At 42.7% G+C, this 24,901-nt stretch overlaps 4 protein-coding genes across 5 annotated transcripts in view; 1 reads left to right on the forward strand and 3 right to left on the reverse strand.

Annotated features, from left to right (window-relative positions):
• The window catches only part of LOC146305023 (vesicle transport protein SFT2B-like), a 5,744-nt gene extending 307 nt beyond the window's left edge, over positions 1-5,437 (reverse strand). The window contains exons 1-9 of one of the 2 annotated variants that reach the window (XR_014769330.1): positions 4,917-5,437; positions 3,003-3,092; positions 2,514-2,599; positions 2,140-2,221; positions 2,022-2,057; positions 1,810-1,868; positions 1,470-1,499; positions 345-1,363; positions 1-113 (exon numbers count right to left, since the gene is read on the reverse strand). The exon at positions 1-113 is cut by the window's left edge and continues 307 nt beyond it. Coding sequence is in view for 1 of the 2 variants with exons in the window: in XM_084714106.1 (XP_084570232.1) it covers positions 1,327-1,363; positions 1,470-1,499; positions 1,810-1,868; positions 2,022-2,057; positions 2,140-2,221; positions 2,514-2,599; positions 3,003-3,092; positions 4,917-4,988 (492 nt within the window). In the remaining variant the exon portion in view is untranslated. Of the gene's footprint in view, positions 114-333; positions 1,364-1,469; positions 1,500-1,809; positions 1,869-2,021; positions 2,058-2,139; positions 2,222-2,513; positions 2,600-3,002; positions 3,093-4,916 lie in introns of those variants that run through there. The other variant, XM_084714106.1, reaches the window with a different exon arrangement.
• A 295-nt stretch (positions 5,438-5,732) lies between these two features.
• LOC146305024 (uncharacterized) lies at positions 5,733-8,032 on the reverse strand. Its single transcript, XM_084714101.1, has 4 exons — positions 7,132-8,032; positions 6,712-6,936; positions 6,421-6,519; positions 5,733-6,134 (listed from the first exon to the last, which is right to left on the reverse strand). Exons 1-4 carry the CDS (start codon positions 7,441-7,443, stop codon positions 6,027-6,029), a joined length of 744 nt encoding a protein of 247 aa, XP_084570227.1. The 5' UTR covers positions 7,444-8,032; the 3' UTR covers positions 5,733-6,026.
• A 1,338-nt stretch (positions 8,033-9,370) lies between these two features.
• Positions 9,371-16,386, forward strand: LOC146305025 (uncharacterized). The gene is made up of 12 exons (XM_084714119.1): positions 9,371-9,800; positions 12,348-12,550; positions 12,980-13,048; positions 13,235-13,330; positions 13,407-13,505; positions 13,812-13,935; positions 14,037-14,352; positions 14,436-14,485; positions 14,563-14,687; positions 14,882-15,407; positions 15,518-15,973; positions 16,073-16,386. The coding sequence occupies exons 1-12, from the start codon at positions 9,797-9,799 to the stop codon at positions 16,315-16,317; spliced, it is 2,313 nt and encodes a 770-aa protein (XP_084570245.1). The 5' UTR covers positions 9,371-9,796; the 3' UTR covers positions 16,318-16,386.
• A 1,515-nt stretch (positions 16,387-17,901) lies between these two features.
• f2 (coagulation factor II (thrombin)) lies at positions 17,902-23,313 on the reverse strand. The gene is made up of 15 exons (XM_084714063.1): positions 23,152-23,313; positions 22,604-22,684; positions 21,708-21,787; positions 21,573-21,597; positions 21,192-21,257; positions 20,778-20,886; positions 20,500-20,636; positions 20,067-20,354; positions 19,760-19,876; positions 19,404-19,530; positions 19,141-19,308; positions 18,883-19,056; positions 18,630-18,808; positions 18,208-18,278; positions 17,902-18,114 (listed from the first exon to the last, which is right to left on the reverse strand). The coding sequence occupies exons 1-15, from the start codon at positions 23,222-23,224 to the stop codon at positions 17,962-17,964; spliced, it is 1,848 nt and encodes a 615-aa protein (XP_084570189.1). The 5' UTR covers positions 23,225-23,313; the 3' UTR covers positions 17,902-17,961.
• Between the last annotated feature and the right edge of the window lie 1,588 nt (positions 23,314-24,901).

Genomic DNA, 24,901 nt, shown 5'->3' on the forward strand with positions numbered 1-24,901 from the left:
AACACTCAGCTAACCTTCTGCTAACACTCAGCTAACCTTCTGCTAACACTCAGCTAACACTCAGCTAACCTTCTGCTAACACTCAGCTAACCTTCTGCTAACACTCAGCTAACCTTCTGCTAACACTCAGCTAACACTCAGCTAACCTTCTGCTAACACTCAGCTAGCCTTCTGCTAACACTCAGCTAACCTTCTGCTAACACTCAGCTAACACTCAGCTAACCTTCTGCTAACACTCAGCTAACCTTCTGCTAACACTCAGCTAGCCTTATGCTAACACTCAGCTAACCTTCTGCTAACACTCAGCTAACATTCAGCTAACACTCAGCTAACACCCAGCTAACCTTCAGAGCTTCCTGCTTTGAAATATGTCCAAAACATTTTTATTTATTATCTAATGTTCTAAGTGATTGTTTTGTTTTGGTTAAATAAACATTGCTGTTTTGTTTCTGCCTGAAGATAAAAACATAAATATTTTGTTTGTTGACAGAACTGATAGAAACACTCTTAGAAACAAAGGTGCTAACTAGAACCATAAAGAGGTTCTTCAGCTTGTCCCCACAGGAGAACCCTTTTTGGTTCCTGGTATCACCTTCTATCAAGGTTCCACTTGGAACCCTTTCAGAGAGTTCTACCTAGAACCCAAAATTAAGGGCTATACCAAGATCCATTTTGGAAAGGTTCTGCCCAGAACCCCCTTTCTATGGTATAATGGTTCCACCTAGAACGCTTCCTGAGGATTTGATCAAGAACCCTTTCACCTTCTGATGGTGCTAACAAGAACCACTCCAGGGAGTTCTGCCAAGAACCCTTAAATATTCCAAGCATTTTATCTAGAGCCCACCTGGAGAGTTCTATCTAGAACCTTTTAAAAATTCCAAGGTTTTATCTAGAACCTACCCAGGGGGTTCTATCCAGAACCCTTTTATATTCCAAGGGTTTTCTCTAGAACCACCCAGAGGAGAACTGAGAACCAGTTTGTTATGGTATAAAGAACCCCTGATAACGCCTTTCTTTAAAAAAGGATTCTTTGGATGAAAGTGGTTGTGGGTAGAACCTCAGCCCTTCAAGAGAACCATTATCTCTAAGAGTGTGGAACATGTGGAACAGACAAACAGATCAAAGTGGCTCCGACAGCACCGACTGGTCTCCATGGTAACCAGACACCTGGTTTTAGCGTCACAGGTGAGGACGTAGAAATGTTAACGGCTTCGTTCAGTTCAGAGTCTCTCGGGAGCGGCTGCTCGCTGCTGATTGGATACACACCTCACAGTGTCCTGCATCCTGATTGGTCAGACGGGTGGTCGCTCAGAGGGGACGAAACGTTTAGACGCACATTGAGAATAATTTGATGACAGCATCCCTGAGAGACAGAGGTGGGATTAAAATATCCGTCCAATCAGTGTATTGATCAGTCATTCTGAATAACAATGTGTGTGTGTGTGTGTGTGTGTGTGTGTGTGTGTTACCTGGCGAAGGGGATGTATGAAAGGCCGTACCTGTGATGAACAACAGCAGCAGTCAGACAGAAAGACAGACAGAGGTGGGAAGTAACTAAGTACAAATACTTAGTTACTGTACTTCAGTAGTTTTCAGGTATCTGTACTTTTCTCAAATATTTATTTTTCTACATTTAAACACAAAAATCTGTATTTTCTACTCTTTGCATTTTCAAAACAGGCTCGTTAAAAAGAACAGCGTGACGAGACGTAACATGACAAACATGATGTAACAAGACGTGTGTGTGTGTGTGTGTGTGTGTGTGTGTGTGTGTGTGTGTGTGTGTGTGTGTGTGTGTGTGTGTCGTACCAGGTGAACGCCAGAAACTGAAGGACACAGAACAGCAGAGCGAGACCGTTGTTCTTCCACTGCAGAGAGACAAACACACATTCAAAGAAAATCTAAACTAAATCAAAGTGTGTGTGTGTGTGTGTGTGTGTGTGTGTGTGTGTGTGTGTGTGTGTGTGTGTGTGTGTGTGTGCGTGCGTGTGTGTGCACGTGTGTGTGTGTGTGTGTCTCACCCAGAAAGCAGCACACAGCGTCAACACCAGACAGACCTGCAGAGTCCAGCAGTTCTTATTCAGATAAATGCAGAACATACAGAACATACCGATGTGGTTTATGAGGTTCTGTTCTCACCAGCATGATGACGGTGGCGAACGCTCGCTCTTTAGCACACATGGTCTTCAGCTGCCGACATGGACCAATCAGGAACATGGTGCTGAAATCACATGACAGCATTTAAACTTCAGATGGACGACGATCAAAGTTTCAACTGTCAGCGGTGTCACTGCTGTACTACAGGATCTCCACCACTAGAGCGCGATGTTTCCTGTTTTTGAAAGCCAGCCACAAGACACAGAACTGAACACAGGCCCTCAGGGATGATGGGTAATGTAGTACCTCAGGGAGTTTGGGCAGTTTCTTATCAATGGGATCACTGTTCTGCTCAGTCTGGACCAGCTGAGTCCAGTTCTGTGTGGTTTAGAACTCTTTACACCTGGTTTGGTTACCTGGCCAGAGCGCAGATATTTCCCACACTGTAGAGGACAGCGAACACAGCAAGACCAAAACCTGGAATCCACAGCATACAGGTACCCTGGATACAGAGAGACAGACAGGCTGTTACCATGGACACGGAGAGATTGACAGATGGACAGGCTGTTATCATGCATACAGAGAGATAGACAGGTCGTTACCATGGATACAGACAGGGATAAAGATTGTCACCATGGATACAGTTGGTACCACAGAAAGGGAGAAGAAAGACAGGTAAACTGTTACCTTGGATACAGAGAGGAAGAAAAGAAGAGCTGTTCCCATAGTAACAGAAAGGGGGACAGGCAGGCTGTCACCTTGGATACAAAGACAGCCTGTTACCATGGATACATGCAAGGAAACAAGAGAGGACAGGTCACAGAGGCCATAGAAAATAATTCTAAGATAGAAACAGACAGGCAGCTGGGCTGTTACCATGGAAACACACAGTCGCACTGACTCACCAGGATGGAGCAGAAAACTCCCAGAACGAAGCAGATCAGGAAGCCCTTCATCCTCGTCCTCCAGGCCAGCGTCGACGCCTGATTGGCTCTCTGCAGAGATGGTCATGTTCACTTTACACACTGTCGGATGTTGTTGTTTTTAGACATTTTTCTCATATTTTATTTGTATTTATTTATTTTTCCCTTTTTATGTTTATTTATTTATTTTTATTTTTACTGCCCACCCACCATGATTAATTATGGTGTGTGACACAAAATAAATTATATACAATTCATTCGGAAATTTTATTATTTAATTTCATTGTTATTTTATTATTTAATTGTTTGTTATTATTTTATTTTATGCTTTTTATTTGATATTTTTTAAATATATTTTCTTAATTTCTTCTTTACCATTTATTTATTTTATTAAATTAGATTTTTTTTTATTTTAATATAGTTCGTGCCCACGCTGCTTGTTTTGCTGCAGAAATTAGGAAACAAGTTGAAATACTGTCCACACTGACAGCAAGACTTCAGCCACAGTGTTCTCTGTGACATTTATCAGAGTTTCTGTAATAAATCATTAATAATGCTACAGAAGGAGATGAGATGTTTATAACTGTTCAATTAAGTATGGAGTGGAGTTTGGAAAAAGGATTTCGATCTATTTAATATACAGTCATGACTCTAACTCACTGCCTGGACTACAGGTTCGTGCTTTTTGGGTGTGATATTTCTACATGTTGCTCCTTTAAAGGGTTAAGTCACCAAAACCCAGCAGCTCTAAACAGACAGACTGAGATTCCTTCAGGCTAAAGGAAATATTGACACGAGCAGGTTGACATCTGAATAAAGGATGTGAAGTTAAAACACACAGAGGACTCATGATGACAGCACAGAAAAATACACTTATAAACTAAACTTCAAAAGTGAGGAGTGTAAAACAAATGTAGGAGAGTGACATAAATGAATATTTGTTTTATTTACTTTATATTTATTTATTTACTTTATATTGAGTTAAATGTGTTCGTTCTAAATGATTTGTGATTTTCTTTTCACACGTCTTTGTGCAGTTCTTCAGAAATAAATATTTACACAAATACATTTAAAAATAAATAAATTGAATAATAAAATGGAAAATGGTAAAGTAAATAAATAGAGAAATTAGTCCGAAGGTAAATGAAAAATGAAGGGAATTAAAACAGAACTGTCAGCATGCTGTATGTCACAAAATGGTATATTTATTTAAAAAAAAACAACAACAATAATTGATTCAGTCATTTATTATTTTTGTAATTAATGTAAACATATTGTTGAAGTCAATAAGTGTCATAAACAGTTATAAGAAACTCATAAGACTTAGTAACATCCATGAGCAGCTTATAAACTGTTAAAGCTTCTTATAATCTGAATAATCTTAACATGTTTATTATGCTATTATTAACAACTAGTCTTATTACACAAATTAGTCTAATAAGCATCTGATGCGGGCATTATTACCTCCTAACTAACACTTATTAAAGACACCTTAATATTAAATTATACATTTTTAATATTAAATAATTGAGTCTCTCAATACTTTGATGTAAAAAGCATAATTTGACTTATAATGTCACAGTTTATTATTGTCATAAAGGCATAATATTATATTTGCTAAAATTGGGTTTTTCTTGAATACTTTAAGTACAGTGTCTTCAGTACACTGAGGTAATATTTTCAATGCAGGACTTTTTGTAACGCAGTATTTTTTAGAGTGCAGTATGAGTACTTTTATTGCAGTAAAGTATCCGAATACTTTCCCTCATCTCTGAACTCTTAAGATTTTGTCACTAGTGTTTTTTTAACTAGTTAGTTTTAACTCTCCCAGTGGAAGCTAACAAGCTAACAGCTAACAACAACACAGAGATGCTAACAGAGACGTTATAACGTCACCTCCAGGATCCCGGCGGCTCCGTCTGAGTTCCCGTCATCCTCTCCGCTCAGAACCTTCTTTAACTTGTCCATAAAGTCCAGTTTTTAATGTCTCACTTTAGATTAAACTCTTTCCAGAAGGTTCCCAGGTGTGCGTGTGTGTGTGTGTGTGTGTGTGTGTGTGTGTGTGTGTAGAAGGTGGAGAACTCACTAACACACAGACACACACACTCTTCAACAGGTGCAGCTCTTCCGCCTGCAGTACCGCCGCTGGCCACAACCCGCGAGGAAGGGGGCGCTGTTTCACCATCATGAACGCCAGGGTCGAGTCGAGAGGGGAACGCCAAGATGTGAGCAACTCTCGCGAGATTTAAACGACTTGTTCGTTAATTGTGCTGGTTGTACAAACTAATGAGGTCTTATGATGTGACTGTTTAGATCCGGGTATGTTTAAGGACAAAAAGACCTTCGTGTCGTTGAAAGAAAGTTGGTGGTTTGGGTTAAAATGATCACTCTCGCGAGATCTTCAGCGGGTTACAAACACAGGCGTGCCAGAACAACAGTTAAGTAATAATTCTGTAAAAGAATAAGAAAATAAATTTGGAAATGTAAAGAAAAATCACTTAAGGAATGAATAAGTCAATTAAAAAACTTTAAATAAAAAAGAAAAATACAATGTGGAAATATAAAGTCAATTTAAAAAAGTAAATAACCTGGGAAATATAAAGAAGACTGAATAAAGATATAAATAAGTGAATAAAAAATATAAGTAAATATAGGTAAAAGACAAAACACAAAAACAAACATAAATAACAAAAGACAAAAATGAAAAGACTGTTTTCTCCACTCGTACAATCAAACTTTATTCAAAAATCTCAACAACAAAGCTAATATTGTAAAAACAGTTCAGTAAAACATTACTAACTGCTCACACACTGACACACACATACACACACACACGAGTGAGGTTACTGTGGTTGTATATGAGCTTCATGATTGGCCGTTGATATCTACATCATTAATGCTGCTGTATCGTGTGTCATGTTCGCATCCATCCACTCAGGCGACGTCACGGCCGCCGTTTTCGGTTTTAGGTACGTTTGATGATGGAACTCGCTCCTCCTGGTGGTTTCAGGGGACTTTGACCCGGGTGGAGTTCCAGTAGACGGGCTGTGGCATGGACACCTGAACGTGACACGTGGGACAGGACTGTTTCCTCCACAGCCACTCTTCTATACACTGCAGAGACACACAGAGACGCTTTAAAGGGGACCTGCTCATTTCTGTATTTTCATTCTGGAGCTTTGCTTGATTCACAGTTCAGAAAAGTTCTGATTCACTGATTAACGAACAAAAAACTGAAAAAAGATTTTATGCAGAAAACTTTTTCTAGTTCTCCCTGTGACGTCCTCCGGCTGCTCCGCCTCAACTCTCAGAGCTCAGAGTCTGCTGTTCAGAATCTGTGTGTGTGTGTGTGTGTGTGTGTGTGTGTGTGTGTGTGTGTGTGTGTGTGTGTGTGTGTTACCTCTTTGTGGAAGGTGTGTGTGCACTGCAGCTCTCTGGTGCCGCCGGTTCCTCGGTTCAAGTCATTGTGACAGATGAGACACACACTGTCTGCGTCGCTCTGCAACACAAAGACGTCATGTTGTTAAATCCTGATGTTTACTGCTGCGTCACGTTCGTCCAATTTTAACTTATTTGTCTCCTTATTTTGTGTCATAAATATACTTTAAAATGATGGACGTTCATATTAAACGTGTGACCTCTGGACGGCGCCTCATGTGCAACATAACTAAACATCAGTCTGTTTACCCACCAGCGACATGACGTTGCGTCTCCTGAACGTGTTCCGCCTCTCGGGCGCTGTGGCCTCTGGGATTGGGGGAATGAGGGAGGGTCTTCGCTCAGGTGTGGGGGCGGTGGATTCCTGCGGTGATGGCAGGAGGCGGCGGGAGGAGGAGCGACGCAGCAGAACCCTCGCCGTCACCGGAGCCCGGGTGGACGAGTGGAGGCGAGACAGCTGCATGGCCGACAGAGTAGCCTGGACAGAGAGAGGACAGAGACACGGTTAACTGGTTTAACTGGTCACACCGCCACCTCCACTATGCATCTGCACAGTCAACATAGTGGAGCGTTCAAGGTCTGATAGTAAACAAATGAGTCTAAAGTCATAAAATGTGTCACTTGAGTCTGACTCGAGTCTCCTAGTGGACAGAATGTGATGACGATGTCTTACTGGACACGGCAGTGACGCCCGGCGGTCGGTCCTCATTCGGATCGGCGTCTCCACGCTGCTTCTGCTCTCCGCTCTTCCTCCCTCTGGCTCCTCCTCCCCCTTCTTCTCCTCTTCACTGATTTTGTCCTGCTGCTGCCCTCCTCTACACCGCTGCATCCACGCATTGAAGATTCGAGCATCTTCCTCCTCATCCTCCTCCTCCTCCTCCTCTTCTTCCTCCCTCTCCTCCTCTTCCTCTTCCTCCTCTTCTCTCAGAAGGCTCGGCTCTTCTGTGTCCAAAAACACCTCAGCTTCTTCTCTGTCTGGATCCATTGTGAGGAAAGCAGCTAACGGCTACCGCTAATTACACTTCAGTAAACTCTGTGCTAACGTTATGCAACTGAGATCAATGACAGGCTGGTTAGCAAACAAACAAGCCTCTGATAGGACACAACCTGAATAACTGAAGCTAAGCTTCTTCGTAAAGCAGAAAAATTAATACCACGTTAATTTATAAACAGACTGAATTACAACCAGGCTAACACGCAGCTAGGCTAACTTACCACCGGACTAAATATCAACCACATTAGGCCATGTCCAAGTTGACTTAACCAAGCTAAGTATGCTAAATTACAGCATGGCCAAGTTACAACAGACCTAAATAAAATCAGCAAAATTATAAAGTTATAATCAAGCTAGGTTGCGTCAAGCTAAGTTAAAATTTATGGCTACGTTTTCTTACAGCTACACAAAGTTACAGAAAGCAAGATTATAACCAGTTACAGCCAGTTTAGCTACCTTTACAGCTAGGCTTTGTTAGCCAAGTCTTAATAATTCAAAACAATCCACAGGGCCAGACAATAGTCAGTTATTTAGGCTAAGCCTTTGTTACAGCCAAGCTAACTTAGGCTAAGCTAAATTATATCCAAGATAACATATAGATAAAATTATACTCAGGCTATGTTGGGGCTACGCTAAATTATAATCAGGTTAATATGCTGCCTGGTTAACTTACATCAAGGCTAAATTAAAGCCAGTTTTACTAAGTTTAGAGCTAATAATTTCTAAGCAAATACTGTGAGGACGGAGGGATGTCTGGGTGGATGAAGGAGCGATGGATGGACAGATTACATGAGCAACAGATCCACAAATCCAGTGCTGACTGTCGACCTCCCTCCGCTCCTCTCGGATCCATACAGATAGAAAAATAAAATTCCAAAATGGCTGCCGGCCGGTCCACACGTCGGCCTCAGGTGCCTGTTTCCTCGTCGTGCCGCTCGCTGTGGCTTCTTCTGGCTTCTCTTCTGCTGTTTCTTTCTTGCTTCTTGTGCTGCTGTGAACGCCGTTAATCCAGTTACTGCAGCACAGGAGGCAGGAGGGAGATTACACCTGGATTATTACTGTATCTGTGTCAGGTGAGAGGTGACAGGCAGTGTTTAGGTAACGAGCGGTTAAGTGGTTAACTGCATAATTGATCTGCTAAATCTTACAAACAGCATTAGTGCTTGATACATCGCTCATTTTTCATTTTAAACTTTAACTTTTATCATCTGATGCAAACGTGTCAACTGATGACCAACACTTTATATGAAGGTGCTTGGAATAAGAGCCAGTTAATAGGTCATAAGACGCTCATAAGATGCTTATTGCTGTTAAGACTATGTTACTGTTAATAATAGCATAATAAACATGTTTATTGTTAGATTATAAGACATTTAGAAGCACTTCTGAGAAACTCGTTCACCGTTCCTAGAATGTTCCAAAGTTCCACACGCTTTTATTCTGAAAGGTTTTTTCCACATGGTCATGTTTGTAATTTTAAAAGAACTTTATATCAAAAATATTTATTAAAAATAAAGTTGCCGAATTGTTTCAAATGTAAAATAGTTCTATATATTATTGATTAATGTGGCTTTGACCAGGCTCTAATTTAAATATGCTGATGTCATGATTTCAGTAGTTTTCATGGTTGTTCATAAAGAAGTGATGATAATAAAGAACAGCTGACAGCACGAACAGTTCTTCTTCTTCTTCTTCTTTAATTCCACATAATGAGCTTTAAACCCCTGACCTGCAGCACAGAGGCCAAAATTAACCTCAGTCACGTGACAACGGAACAGGAAGTGCTAGATGGGTGTTGTTGTTTTTATTTATTAACAAACATTCATTAATACAAAGAGTGCATTGATGTGCTCAGGAAAATGGTGTCAGAGAAGAAAATGACAATGCATTAAACAAAAACAAACAAATATATAATAAATAAAGAAATTATAAACTGCTAATGTTAGCTATAGAGAACAACTGCTAACTGTGCTAAAGTTTGGATTTGATTTAAGCAGCTAATGTTAGCGATTGTTTTTGACTGTAAATGTTTCTGTAAATTAGATGTTGAGACAAGATAACAGTGAAACTATTTTTCATGATATAATATGATCTGATAAGAATCCCCATTTTTACTAGATGTGACTGTAATCTGATTACTTACATCACTCCAGTGTCCATTAGTCAGAGATAAACAAAGATCATAACTTTAGTTAAAATGAGTCAATCTCGCGAGATGTCTCGCGGCTCTGGGGTTACCTTCTACACGGAGGCGGAGCTGCTGTTAGCTGTTAGTTAGCTGTTAGCTCACCCTGCTAGCAGGTATCAGAGGAGTACTGAAGGCGAACAAAGCAGTAGAAGCAGGATGGGTACGTACTGATGCTCTTTATTCATCGCTCTACTGTTTTTAATCAGGAGTAGAGTGTCATTTGTCGGGCTAACGTTGGTCAGCTAGTTCAACTTGGGTGTTTGTTCTTTGAACCGATATGTGCCAAACTTCACTCAAAAAATGTAATTTTTAATATTCTTTAACTTTAAGAAAAGGTAAATATATAATAGATAGTTATACAGTCGCTATTATGAGTCGGTTTTGGTTGCAGTTTAATTCGGCATATTTGCATCATCGCAAACGGTCATTATTTAAGCTGAGAAAAGCGTTTTAAACGGTTAAAAGCTGTTCGTTTTTAGACAACCAGCTAACGTTACTGAACGAGCCTCAGTTTGTGGTTCTTCTGTAAAGGAACACATCATCTTCATATTTACAGTTCTGCACCCGTTATCACGTGCATTCATTCGTCAGCACCCAAAAATCAGTAAAATAATAAATAACTAACATGAGATGCACTGGTGAAATGAAAGGCTGGTAACGACTGACACTGTCATTAACACATGACTGTAAAAATTAACAGTTTGACGAACTAACAAGCTACAACATGTGTGGGACATTATGCCGAATTAAAGACCAGAGTTCCCTTATTAAGAAAACATCTTAAATCCGTTTAATTGGGTTATGCTTTGTCGCCAAGATGCAGCGAAACCTTAAATCTGATATTTTTTTAAGTGAAGTTTGGCTGGGAATCGAAACAAGGCAAAACTCCATGCTTAAAGGTCCAAACTCTGACTTCTGTGACCTGATCAGCAGAAGAAACTGTTTCATTTATTAAATACATAATTTAAATAAAAACCTTGTAAAGGGCAGGTAATCTAACTAACTATAACCAAGTTAATTTAACATAAGACTTATAATTGAATGAGCCATGACTGTAAACAGTATACCTCTTCATTTCCTGCTGTAACAAGTCAAAATGTCCAGTGTGTGTCAGGTCTGTTAACCTCACCGAAATGTTATTCAATTGTGTGTTTGGACATTTCTTTGTTTTTAGCCAAGTTAAATAGGTTTTTCAGTCACATTTAGACCCTGATCTGAAAATTGAAACCCCTCCCCAGTGAGCCAACATGTACAGTAAGAACAGCCTGAATGAACCTTAATTAGTATCTCTGGTAACACCTGTGTTTACTCTACTGGTTCATGTCAAAATGGCTGCTGGGAAACAAGCTCTGCACCAGGACCAGAGACTGAGGCAGCTGTGATCAACACAAGGTTGTAATAATTAACAGTTTCACAGAGTAATGAGTCACATCATGTGTTGGACAATATGCCAAATTGAACACTGGAGTTGATTTATTTAGAAAATATCTAAAATTCAGTTTTAATATGTTTTCCTACTGTGCTAATAAGCAACAAAATCTTAAATCTGATCTCTTTAAATGGAGTTTGGTTGGAAATGGAAGCAGGCCACTTGTCCCAAGTTAGTGCAACAAACTAATATAAATAATGTTTACTCACTGTGAAGGCGTTGTCATACTGACACACTTAAATTAGCTTGTTAACTCTTTTCCTGCAATAACAAGTCAAAATGTCCATAAAGAGTAATTTTCTCTCAGTGAAAAACTATATTTGTATGATGTTTTAAACGTTTTTTTTACAGTGTAACAAAGGAAAAAAACATTTCAGTAATAATAATGATGCCAAAATGATCAATTTGACCCACACAGTCATGTTTCTATTAGTTTAACAGATATTTTGACTTCTACTACAACATAATGACAAGTATGAAAAACAACATTTTCATAAATTAATCTGTTACTTCTGGTCAAATGTTTGGCTTGTTTCCACTGCCAGCCAAACTCCATCTAAAAAATCTCAGATTTTAGATTTCTCTGCTCATTAGCAATGCAGCAAACTTACTAAAGCTGGGTTTAAAATATTTTCTAAACAAGTGTCCACCTGTCTTCAATTCGGCTCGTTTTATTGTATTATCAAACTACTCACTACTGCCATTAAATGACATTTTAATAAATGAAGCTGTTACTTCTAGTCTGACCACAGACGTCAGAGTTTGGACTTTAAAGCATGGAGTTTTGGCTGGGTTCCATTTCCAGCCAAACTCCACTTAAATGATCTCAGATTTCAGGTTTTGATCCTTTTTTGTGATGCAGGAAAAACAAATGACACTGGATTTAGAATATTCTCTAAATAAATAAAAATTGCTCCTAAATTCGTCATAATGTCCAACATGATGTAGATCATTAGCTCATAAAACTGTTAATTAGTACAATCAGTCTGTGGGTCCTGGTGCAGAGCGTCTTCACAGCAGCCATTTTGACATGAAACAGAGGAGTAATTAGGGTTCCAGCGTTCATGTTGTCTCACTGGAAAGGCTCTGCTCCACTAAATGGAATGTGACCTTAACTAGTATGATTGCTAACACCTGTGTTTACTGTTCAGTTTTAAAATGGCTGCTGTGAACAGCTGTATATGAGGACCTAGAGATGACTGAGGCAGCTTAATGGCACTCAGCCATCATTACTGTTATTACTAACACCTGTGCTTTTGTCTAAATGCCCCCCCGCAGCCCCCGCTCCCCCCCTCTCCTCCCTGCGCCTCCTCGTCCCTCCTCTCCGCCTGCTCACTGCGGCCATGTGGCAGGTCGCACGCCAGCAAAGCGTGAGGCATTATGGGATGCTGGAGGACTTCGTTTCCCTGGTAACGGAGGCCGTCCCGCAGCTGCTGACGGACAGGCAGAGGAGTCTGCTGCTGCTGGCGCTCAGAGCCAAGGTGAGGGTTAATTATTCAGAGCAGAGCAGGAGGAGCTCTAAATCTGAGGTACTTTTACTTCATCAGAGTATTTTCACTGTATCTGTTTCTACTTCACTCCGTCTCAGAGGGAAATGTTCTAATTATTACTCTTGGATCAGCTGGAAGTCATCGTCACGAAGCTGAAATCAAGTCTTTTTCTGACTTCATGGTGTTTATTAGCAGTCGTAGCAGAAGTTGGTAGTAGTGGTGAGATAAAAGAAGAAAAAAGTTGATCCACGTCCTGTGGGCAGCTGTAGGACTGAGGCTTGTAACAGTCACATGTGATGATGATGATGATGATGATGATGCAAGTTTGCTATTTTATGCTTCGAAATGCAAACATTAAATCAGGCACCAATGCTGATATTTGATTGGTCCCATCGTTGATTTTTACTGTTCCTGCTTCAGGTGACCCTCTGTGATCCAGACCCACAGGCCGTCCACACCCATCTGGACAAAGTCCACCGCGGCTCCGAGGTAACGCTGAGACCTGCTCCTCCTCGTCTTCCTGAAACAGCTGAAGTTTCCCACGTTTAGTTCTCAGAAAAAAAAACAAATTCAACAGATCGAAGAAGAAAATCAATGAATGAATCTCACGTGTGTTTCTGTGATCCGTCTGAATGGACAAAGACGTGTTGTGATTGGATGTCTGTGTTGTGTCAGCAGCCAGATGAGCAGGTGGACGAGTGGTGTTCTGCTCTGTTGACTCTGACTGACAGACTGACGGACAGTCCAGGGGACAGACAGCGCCTCCTGCAGGTCAGTGCAGCACCAGCAGCACACAGGTGTCAGTACGTTCTGCGGGTTCTCAATCTGTTCTTTCTGCCTGTTTCAGGACGTCTTCAACCACAGCTTTGACTCCGCGCTCCAGTCGCTCATAGCCGACTTCCTGTCCAGGATCGAGCAGCTGTTCCCCGTGCCTGACTTCAAACAGGTCCTCAGATAATCCTTCCGTCACCCTAAAGATGTGGAGTGTAACAGAGTTTAAACTGTGCTGATGTTAGCAGGTGTAATGGTACCATGTTCATTATCTTAGCTTAGCATATTAGCATGCTAACATTAGCTAATCAGCAGTAAACGCAAAGTCCAGCTCCGGCTGATGTCATCAGTCCTACAGGTGTTTGGTCATAAACTATTGGACGCCTTCAGAGGTCGACCTGCGGTTCGTCATGTGTTCTGCAGCTCCAAGTCGTTTTTGTTTTGTATCAAACTCTAGAATGAAACCTGTTTTTGTTGTCAGGCTGCTTCCTGGCTCGATGCTGCCACCGGTGGTCTGGATGACTGCCTGCTGGAGGCAGAGAGGGAAGACCTGAGGGAGCTGCTGACCAATCAGAGCTGTCTGCTGGGACGAGCCACCACCACGGGTACGAAACCGCGAAAACGTTCAGCACATAGAGCGCAGATAAACGATGTAATCCGATTACACTTTAGCAGTATTTACTGTTGATCGATTATTTTTCCTCAGTGGGTCACGACATAGAGAAGACGCTCCTGTCAGCCTGGTCCCACCCCCTCTTCACCAAACTGACCAATCCTGAGCCTCCTCTCACCGACACAGAGGACCAATCAGACGCCGTCCCTGATGCCGCCAGTCCTCTGCAGCTGGACGTGGAGCTGGTGAAGGTGGAGGTGGTTGTGATGACGGAGGACGAGCAGGAGGACGTAGAGGAGACCGTGATTGGTCAGTCCGTGTCTCCAGCGGAGCAGGAGGCGTCCAGTCAGAGTTCAGCGGCGGGTGGTGACAACTGTGACGTCACACGTGTGATCCTGGACGTGGACAGGTGAGACACACTGTTCTGTTTGTCCACATGTCAGCTGTGTCCTGCCTCATGTCTCAATCCACCAATCACCTCTCTCCTGGCAGGTTGAAGGACTCACCTGGAAACTTTGCTATCGTCCAATCAGAAGACACCGGTAACAAAACACACACACACACACACACAGACTGTACACACCCTCTGAGTGTCTCTTACTCCCTCGTCTCTCCACAGTTGACCAATCAGATCAGTCCTGCTCTGAGGTCACAGCCAACCCTCTGTACAGTATTTCCCATAATTCTCAGCGGGTGGCTCACAAGTGTCCTGAGTGTGGCAAATGTTTCATCTACCGTTCTCAGGTCAGTAACACAAACTGTCCAATCAGTCAATCATATTTTTGTCTCTCACCAAACCTCATTCAAAAACTCTCATTTTTAAGTAAATATACGTTCTCATACTTTAGTACTTTAACTGCAGTAAGATTTTAATGTAGTACTGGTACTGTAGTATTAGTAAAGTATATTTGAGTACTTGTTAAACCTGTTGTCTGCAGGTGATCCGTCACCTGCGCACCAATAAGTCGTGCGGCTCAGCGTTATCGACGATGTCCGGAGCCGTTAACCTGCACGTTCAGCCTGGTGGTCCTGAGGAGGAGCCACGCCCCCCGGAGCCCCACCTCCCAGAGCCCCGCCCCTCCAGGACCCACACCTGTTTCCAGTGCAACGCCATGTTCAAGACCAAAGCGGAGCTGCTGTCGCACCAGCGTACGCACCGGGCGCGGCCCGTCTACCACTGCGGCCTGTGCGACAAGGAGTTCCACCACCTGTCCAGCCTGACCAATCACAAGCAGACCCACCTGGACAAAGGAGGCTTCACCTGCAGCAGGTGTGACAAGGTGTTTGAGTCGGCGAAGGAGAGAGACGCGCACCGCCTGGAGCACCGCGTGCCGGACCTGACCTGCACGGTGTGCGACCAGACGTTCAGCTCTCAGACGCAGCTGCTCCGACACCTGCAGACGCACTCGGTGGAGGGCGCCGAGCCGTGCTACAACTGCCGCTTCTGTGACCAGAGCTTCTCAGGTAAGTCGCCACGCCGCAGGTGGACGTCTGCACGCAACAAACCTCATTCATATAAAGTCTCTCACCAAACCTCACTGAAAAACTGACATGTTTTTGTGTCACCTGTCCAGGAGTGACGCAGCTCCGTATCCACCAGCGCACACACACGTTCCGGTCGTACCAGTGTGACCAGTGCAGTAAGACGTACGGCTCTCTGACCGGCCTCCACTCCCATCGGGCCAGCCACAGCGCCGACAGCCGCTTCCTGTGTCCACAGTGCGGCAAACGCTTCAAGACACGCGACGGGCTGGAGGGCCACCTGAGGACGCACACCGGAGAGCGGCCCTACCGCTGCCCCTACTGCCCCAAAGACTTCACTGCACTCGCCGGCCTCAACGTGCACGTGCGACGGCACACCGGCGAGCGGCCGTACGTGTGCACGGTGTGCGGGAAGGGCTGGCCGTCCGGAGGAGACCTGCAGAAACACATGAGGACGCACACGGGGGAGCGGCCGTACGTCTGTCAGGACTGTGGGAAGGCGTTCTCCATCTCCTGTCACCTGACCGAACACCGCAGGATACACACGGGTGAGACGCGCCACAGGGCGCCACCTCATTCAAACAAGGCTCATATTTTTGTCTCTCACCAAACCTCATTCAAAAATACTCACGTTTTCGTTTCTGCAGGAGAGAAGCCCTTCTCGTGTCCAGAATGCGGCAAATGTTTGCGGAGGAAGTTCGACCTGAAGAAGCACATGTTGTCTCACAGCAGCGTCCGTCCGTACGCCTGCCATTACTGTCCCAAGAGCTACACCCGCAAAACTCACCTGAACAGACACCTGCTGACCCACGGGACGGCTGACAGCGAGGCGGTGGTGGTAGAGAAGGAGGAGATGATGGAGGAGGAGGAGGAGGAGGAAGAGGAGCCCTGAATGATTAGAAAACCTGGTTCTGTTGTTCTATGAGCTTCAGGCTGCAGAGGAAGAACGAGTCGTCGTTACGAGAACCAGTTTATTGTTCTTTAATCAAACCTGTTTCTTTTCTGTCTCTGTGGCTGTAAACTGAATATGTGTTGGGACATTTAAAGACGTGACGAACATCGTCTGCTGAGCTCATGACATTTTCATTAAAACAGATTCATCTACAATAAAAATAATCTGTAGTTTAGAGATGTTCCACGGTTTCCTTCCTGTTCACGGTTCTCATGTCTGAACTTTGAACGTTTCAGCCTGATTAACCATCTGATACCAATGTGTTAAAATAATATATTATTATTATTATTTTTATTATTAAACAGCTGTGTACTAAAAGGGCTGAATGATTTTGAAAAAATATTAGAGGAAATGATAATTTGGTGACATATTAATAATCAGTATTAGTAAAAGGTAAATTGATCAGGAATTCAACATTATAGGCTGATCAGAAATGCCTCCAAAGTTCAGTTTCAGTGATTTACAAACTTAAAAGTTATGTATCAGATGAAAAGTTTATTCGTGAGAAGATTCAGAACATCTCACTGGACTTTTTCTCTATTTTCTGACAGTTAACAGATTAAATCATAAAGTCAACAGACGAGGAAAACGTCTGTTGACTTTATGAATACTCAAAAAACACGTTGAAAAAAACAAAAAACAGGAGTCATCAGTGAGACGTTCACCTGAACGTGTGACAGATGATTGAATGATGTCAGAGCTGTGTCATGAACGTGTCATGAACGTGTCATGAACGTGTCTTAATGTGCATGTATTCAGCTGTTTCACGACTCTTCACGTGTAAAAAAAAATTCTTTATTTTGTCCTATAAGTTCGTGAAGTTCAGCACAATTCGTTTAACCAGCTGAAGAAGTGATTGTTACCAGACGATGACGCTGCGTCGTCGAAAACTGAGCGTCCAGACTCAGTGTTTGTGTTGCCATGGAGATTTTGTATCTGTGCTTTGCATATATAAAAACTGTTGTGTTTCATATTCTGACTCTGTTTTAAATCGCATGACATGCTAAAATTATTTTTCTGCTAATGTTAGCATAAAAAGCTAACATTAATTTTAATGCTAACATTCATTTTTAATGCTAACAGTTTTTTATGCTAAGTTGGTTTCTAATGTTAACAATCCATTTTTATTTGAACATTTTGGGACTTTTTTAAATCACACAACATGCTAACATTTTTATGCTAACATTGTTTTCGTGCTAACAGTTATTTTATGGTAGCAGTTTTTCATGCTAGCGTCTTTCATACCAACTCTTTTTCATGCTAATGTATGTTTCTTTATGCTAACGTTTAGTCTTTTTATATGAACCTTTATTTTTTGTTCTTAGTTTAGGTTTTTATTGCTAACGTTAGTATTTTTATGCTAACATGACATGCTAACATTGGGTGTTTGTGTTAGTTTTATTTTATGCTAACATTAGCTTTTTTCATGCTAACATGAGTTTTTACTGCCAACGTTGTTGTGTTACATATTCTGACGTTTTGTTTTTATTGTTGTGACTTTAATGAGACCAGAGATCAGCCTGGTAGGTTGTGAACAAACTTTATTTGCATCATCTCACTTGACAGGCAGAACAGGAAACGTGTCTAGTCGTCGTCATTTCCCGCCCTGTCGATAACTTTCCTCATCCACCTGGCCATCCTGAACAGGTGAGTGTAGAAGCCGTACTTTCCGTCACGGTCGCAGCCTTCGCCCCACGACACGATGCCCATCTGGTACCAGCGGTTCTCTGCCTCGTACTGAACACAAGAACAGATTCGGTCATTCATTTATAAACGGACTGTAAACATCTAACAGGAGACAAAGTGACGTGGTCTCCTTCAGGTTCTCACCTTCATCACGAATGGTCCACCGCTGTCTCCCTCACAGGCGTCTCCACGCTGGGCGTCCTCTGGTTTATAACCTGAGACAAACAGTTTGTCAGCAGCTCAGAGACGCTTTTTTTTTTTTTTTTTTTTTTTTTTTCAAACGGCGCTGATTAATACACTGTTAAACTATTTTTGTTGTGTTCTTAAAATGTTTTATACATTCAGAAACATTTACAAATGCTAATGCTAACATGCTAATGCTAACATTAGTTTAGCATGTCAGCATGCTAACATTTTAGGTATGTAACGATACGTGTTTTTATTGTGCGTAAAAATGTGAGAATTTATTAACAGGCATCATGCTCTTAATGGCCTAAAACAGAACACCTTCAGAACCGTCTTCACAGGTTCACATGTGGTTCTTTGAACAAAAGTCAAAACTTTACCGGCACAGAACATGTTGTTTGTGATCCTGACGGTTGTGGAACTGCGGCAGATGGACTGGTCTACGATTGGTAGATGGATTTGCTGGAGGACGGTGGGTAAATTTCTGGCTGCTGGGTTCCAGGTTTCCTGCAGGTTCCCCCAGCCGCTCACTCGACCCTTATAGCCTTCAGACATCAGCCTGTCAGAGGAGAACGTCAGTCAGAAAGCGGTCTGCCTGGATACATGTTTCTTACAGGTCTGTGTCTGTCTTACGTCCTGGCAATCTTCTTGTCGGGCAGACAGATGGGGTGGATCTCGTTGGTGAAGTTAACGGGCCGTCTCAGGTGCAGCAGGGCGATGTCACGGTTCAGGTTTTCCCTCCAGTTGTATTTCGGGTGGACGATGATTTCGTCGATCGCCACGATCTTCTCGGTGCCGCGCTCAAACCTGCAAAGTTTCACAGAGGTTCTGATCAGTCCCGTTCTGAAGGAGGACACGGACACAGATTCAGGGTCAGACAGAAGGTCTCACTTGGCCCTGTTGTGTTTTCCCAGGCGGACCAGGATGTCGGAGGTGGTGAAGTTCTTGTTCCAGGGCGGGTAGAGGATGCAGTGAGCCGCGGTGAGGATCCACTCGTCACTGATCAGACTGGCGCCACACAGCAGCTCCTGAGGGCTGCGTTTATACAGCATCACCTGCCTGCACACACACTCTGTATCACGCCTCTGTTGGCACACGGGAACGTTTGGATCATATGGTTACCATGGTGACATCTTATTGAATCATGTGGTTACCATGGTGCGGACGCCACCTCGGCGTCATCGCCCCCGACGATGCGTTTTTCTCTGTACGACTCCAACAGCTCGTCCTCTTTTGCATCTTTTTTGTTCAGCACTTCAAACAGGGGGCGCTGTCCACACACTGCGACACAACCAGTCAGTAAACCAGTCAGTAAACCAGTCAGTAAACCAGTCAGTAAACCAGTCAGTAAACCAGTTAACTACCAAGTCATGTAACCAGTTGGCGTACCTGTGTTTTTCTTTTAACCAGTCAGTAAATGGGTCATTGAAAGTGTGAGTTGCTTTACCTGTTTAATGACTGGTTATTAATCAGCCAGTCAGGTTTTGGTAAACGGCGCCCGATGACTCACCGTCTTCTCCTTTTCCGAAGGTGTGAGGATCGAAAAACAGTTTCTTGGCGGGTCCCAGGACGGAGCGCTCCCTGCCTTCTGTCTCCGTCGTCAACGTGTCGCCAAGCAACGAGTCGTCTAGGAGACAGACAGGTGAGAGCTGGTAGCTTTTTAGTCGTGAGTTGGTAAACAGTTTTAGTAGTACTTGGTTAGTTAGCAGTACTTTAGCTCTAGCTTGTTTTTCCACTAACCACTGATATTATTCAGTAATATTCTGTGGTAGTACTGGTACTCATACAGTGTATTTGTACTTGTAGTATTTCATTACCACACAGCTCGAGGTCACAGTAGTCGACCGTCACGTTTCCACCGACCTCCACGTAGCACCAGGGGCCCTCGGGGTCGTTGTCAGGGTTACGGCACTTGTTGGCGTCCAGAGGGACCTCGGGGATGAACTCCTTGTCTCGGCTCAGAGCTTCTGCTTTTGACCACTGCAAACAGGTGTGTCCTCCCGTGGTGACGGACAGGTCGCCAATGTAGTCCACGCCAGTGTTCTGTAAACACTCGCCAGATTTGACTGGTTCAGGCGCCAGAGTGGGCGGGACGAACTCCTCACCTGGACAGAAGAAGAAGAAGAAGACGGAGACAATTCAGTGACTGAAAATGTCTTTGTTTTCAGATCCTTTTATTGTCCAGCACATATTCTGTGTTTCAGTATTAGTTCTAACTAGTGGTACTAACTAGTACCAGCAGATACTTGCCACATCTGGGGACGGTGCAGGACTCCTTCTGGACTGTCGGGTCGATGGTGAAACACCAGGGTCCCTCCTGACGGTTGTCCGGGTTTCGACAGAAGTTTTCGTGCAGGATGCTGTCTGGTTCTGAGACGTTAAATTCTCTACAAGAGACACACAGACAGACAGACAGACAAGTCTTAGTTAATTACTTTAGTTACTTTGTTCATTACCTACTTTGTCTGTCTGTTCATCAGTCAGTCAGTCAGTCAGTCAGTCAGTCAGCTGATTGGTTGGTTAGTTACCTGATAATGGGGTGGGGGAAGGTGTGTCTCCAGTGTTGACACCGTCTCCCTGATTTTGTGATGTTGATGTTTCCTTCATAGTTCACTCCTGTACCTGAAATACAGTGACCTGAACACACACACACACACACACACACGCACACAGACACACACACACACACACACACACACACACACACAGAGACACACACACACACACACACACACACACACACACAGACACAGAGACACACACACACACACACACACACAGAGAGACACAGAGACACACACACACACACACACACACACACACAGACACACACACACACACACACACACACACACACAGACACACACACACACACACACACACACACACACACTGTCAGCGCTCCTGTTGTTTTATGTTTTCTTGCTGCAGTGTTTTCTTACCTTCCACACACTGTCTGATAAGGTCGATGTTCTCTTGTGTTCTAATCAGCTGAGTTCCTTTACAGTCTGAAAGACAGACGGACACACAGAGAGACAGACAGAGAGAGACAGGTGGTTAGATATTTGTGTGTGATGTGTTCTGGACTTTGTTCGTGTTGACAGAGCAGCACATCTGATTAAACTTCACAAATATCATGAAAATGAAACGTTCAGACTTGAACTGTTTGTCTGAATAAAGTCTCACGTCTTGTTGCTGCAGAATGTTTTGTTTCTTTTTATTCTGATGGAATCGAAGGTTCCACATCAGAACAAAATCAGTTTATCATTTAATATTTCAGTTTTTATTTTAGTCCAGTGTGTTTTTCTTTACGGTGTACTTACCCTGATAGAGCAGCCAGAACTTTTCCTAAAGAGAACAGAGTTCATGGTTACACTGTGAACTGAGCAGCACTACAAGTACTACGAGTACTGTTACTACGAGTACTGTAGTATTAAAGTGAATGAAATCAGTCGTACTGTTTTGTCCGTCTGTTCGAACACCTCTCTGGCTTCTTCATGGTCACAGATTTCCTCCACACACTCTCTCTCCAGGTTCCCTGTGACCAAATCATTCACATGAATCAAAATGACTCACATTCATCACTTTCTATTCCATTCAACTTAAACCTAAACCAAACTTTAAAATTAAGAGTTTAAACCTCAGTTTCATTTTTACTCTAAACCTGAATTCAATTTAAAAATATAGAGAGTTGAGGGACCGACTCAGTCCAGATCATTCAGACATCAGTCTGTGCTGATCCATCATGGAGGTTAACTGACGTTTCAGGTAAATAGCAAACGATGCACCCTCTTTTTAAACTTATGAGCCAGCGAGTAATCTAACCTTTTTAGTTTGTTCGCTAGCTTGCAAATAACATGTTTTTGTTTTGTTTTACTTTTTAGCCAGCTAATAAACAATGTAACATTTTGTTACTTCTTTAGGTACTTACCAAACAATATAAGAGTTTTTAAAAACTTTTTAGCTGTCTACAATAACCTGTTTTTTGTTTGGCGAGCACCACAAGGTTTTGTTACCTTTTTAGTTCACCAGTAAACTTTTATTTTCTAGGTAACTAGTAAACAATATAATATTTGTTTTGCGTTAAGCCAGTTAACAAAACATGTAACATTCTGTTATCTTTTTAATTAGCTAACAATTTGTTTTGTTTTATTTTTGCTAGCTAGCTAGCAAAGAATGCAACATTGTGTTACCTTTTTAGCTAGTTAGCAAAGAAAAAACATTTTTTTAGCTTGCTAGTAAACAATGCAAGAATTTTGTACCTTTTTAGTTAGCTGGTAAACAATATGACTTAATAGTTTTTAGCAGGGTAGCAAGCGATGCAACATTTTGTTGTTCTGAATACTAAAGTTACCTGCTTTCACCTCCTCAAACAGCTGATTGGCCCGACGGCTCCTGACAAACACCTGCGAGGCCACCTGGCTGCTGAGAAAAACTACAGACAGAAAAAGTCAAATCAGTGCTGTCAAAGACTCTTTGAACATCTTCGCTTGTGAGAAACTCATTATGACATAAACGTGACACTTTATGGTCATTTGCAAGGAGTGTTTCCATTATTCTGTCCAGCACATTTCCATCCTTTAAGATAAACTAAATATTATAATCACTGAAGTACTGTATTTAGCTCGGTTTGTAAACTAGTCTTTAAGTTTATTTCTATCAATCTACAGTAAAACAGAGACATTTATATGCAGTATTTAAACATCCTGAACTTCCTTTAACTGATTTAATTCACTTTAAACTGCAGATATTTGGACATTAAGTTTAATTTTATACATGTTATTATAATTAATTCACATGACCACCATCACTACGGCCTGACAGTTTACCAGCAGTATCGCAGCGAGTACTAATACTAATCCTTCATCTGTGAGCGGGAGTACTGCAGTAACGTGGACGTACCCTGGTCAGCCAGGCAGCTGTGCAGCAGGAACAGCAGGAGAACAGCAGCTGGTCTCAGTGTTGTTCCCACCATGATCCAAATGCCCAAACAGAACCTCAGAACCAGATCCAGAAGAGTCCGTCTTCACTCTGTCTGTCTCCGTCTGTCTCTGTGTCTCTGTCTCTGTCTGTGTGTGTGTGTGTGTGTGTGTGTGTGGGTGAGTATTGACCAAAGGGTCAAAGTATGAGTGATGAGTCGGACATGTTTGATGTGAGTCTCAACATGTTTACTTTGACTCAACCAACCAACAGAATCTGATGGACACGACAACATCCACTGTTAGCATACATACAGATACAGTCATAAATATAGAAAACTGTACACAGCCAATGTTAGCAGCTGGTCTCTGCAGCTAACATTAGCGGTTGTCTGTGCAGCTAACATTAGCGGTTGGACTGTGTAGCTAACATTAGCGGTTGGTCTGTGTAGCTAACATTAGCGGTTGGACTGTGTAGCTAACATTAGCAGTTGGTCTGTGTAGCTAACATTAGCGGTTGGTCTGTGCAGCTAACATTAGCGGTTGGTCTGTGTAGCACACATTAGCGGTTGGTCTGTGCAGCTAACATTAGCGGTTGGTCTGTGCAGCTAACATTAGCGGCTGTCTGTGCAGCTAACATTAGCTGCTGTCTGTGTAGCTAACATTAGCAGTTGGTCTGTGTAGCTAACATTAGCAGTTGGTCTGTGTAGCTAACATTAGCGGTTGGTCTGTGCAGCTAACATTAGCGGTTGGTCTGTGTAGCACACATTAGCGGCTGTCTGTGCAGCTAACATTAGCGGCTGTCTGTGCAGCTAACATTAACGGTTGGTCTGTGTAGCTAACATTAGCGGCTGTCTGTGTAGCTAACATTAGCAGTTGGTCTTTGTAGCTAACATTAGCGGTTGGACCGTGTAGCTAACATTAGCAGTTGGTCTGTGTAGCTAACATTAGCAGTTGGTCTGTGCAGCTAACATTAGCGGTTGGTCTGTGTAGCTAACATTAGTGGCTGTCTGTGCAGCTAACATTAGCGGTTGGTCTGTGTAGCTAACATTAGCGGTTGGTCTGTGTAGCTAACATTAGCGGTTGGTCTGTGCAGCTAACATTAGCGGTTGGTCTGTGTAGCTAACAGAGTATAAGATGAGCTGGTTTCCCTCAGACCACAGCGGTGTTGGAATGTGTGCACATGTTCTTCATTAAAAGTTCCACATTAAATGTATATTCCAACTAATAATCACCATCTTTTCTGCATGTCTGTAATCTGATTACTTTTTTAAAATTGTAACTGTAATGAAAACAGTGAATAATTGCCCATCTCATCTAATATGAGTGTTGATATTTGTCATCTTCATGATTTGACCTGCTGGTGGCGCCACAGAGGACATCAAAGTTCACTTGAATGTGGACGTCCTGTTTCGTGTCCTCACAGTAACACTGCAGACATCAGACCATCCGGCATCACGGTGAACTTTTTGTCCCTGAGCTGTTTACACACGTCACCTGAGCAAACGAACACCTGAGTTCAGCTCAGAGTCCAACTTCATGTCCCGTCACCTCTCCGCCGCCCACACCTGAGACACCGTCTAACAGGTGACACCACACTCATCAACAGCACAGTGGGACTGAAGAAAAAGACATCTGAAGACATCTGAAGTCAAAGAGACGGAGAGATGTCCCTCTGAAGCTCAGTGTGGCTCTGAGTCAGCAGGACTCACAGCAAATATTTACTCTGTGAT

The sequence above is a fragment of the Lutjanus erythropterus genome, chromosome 24, assembly GCF_056507025.1.
Source record: "Lutjanus erythropterus isolate fLutEry1 chromosome 24, fLutEry1.hap2, whole genome shotgun sequence".
In the NCBI taxonomy this organism is placed as follows: domain Eukaryota; kingdom Metazoa; phylum Chordata; class Actinopteri; order Lutjaniformes; family Lutjanidae; genus Lutjanus; species Lutjanus erythropterus.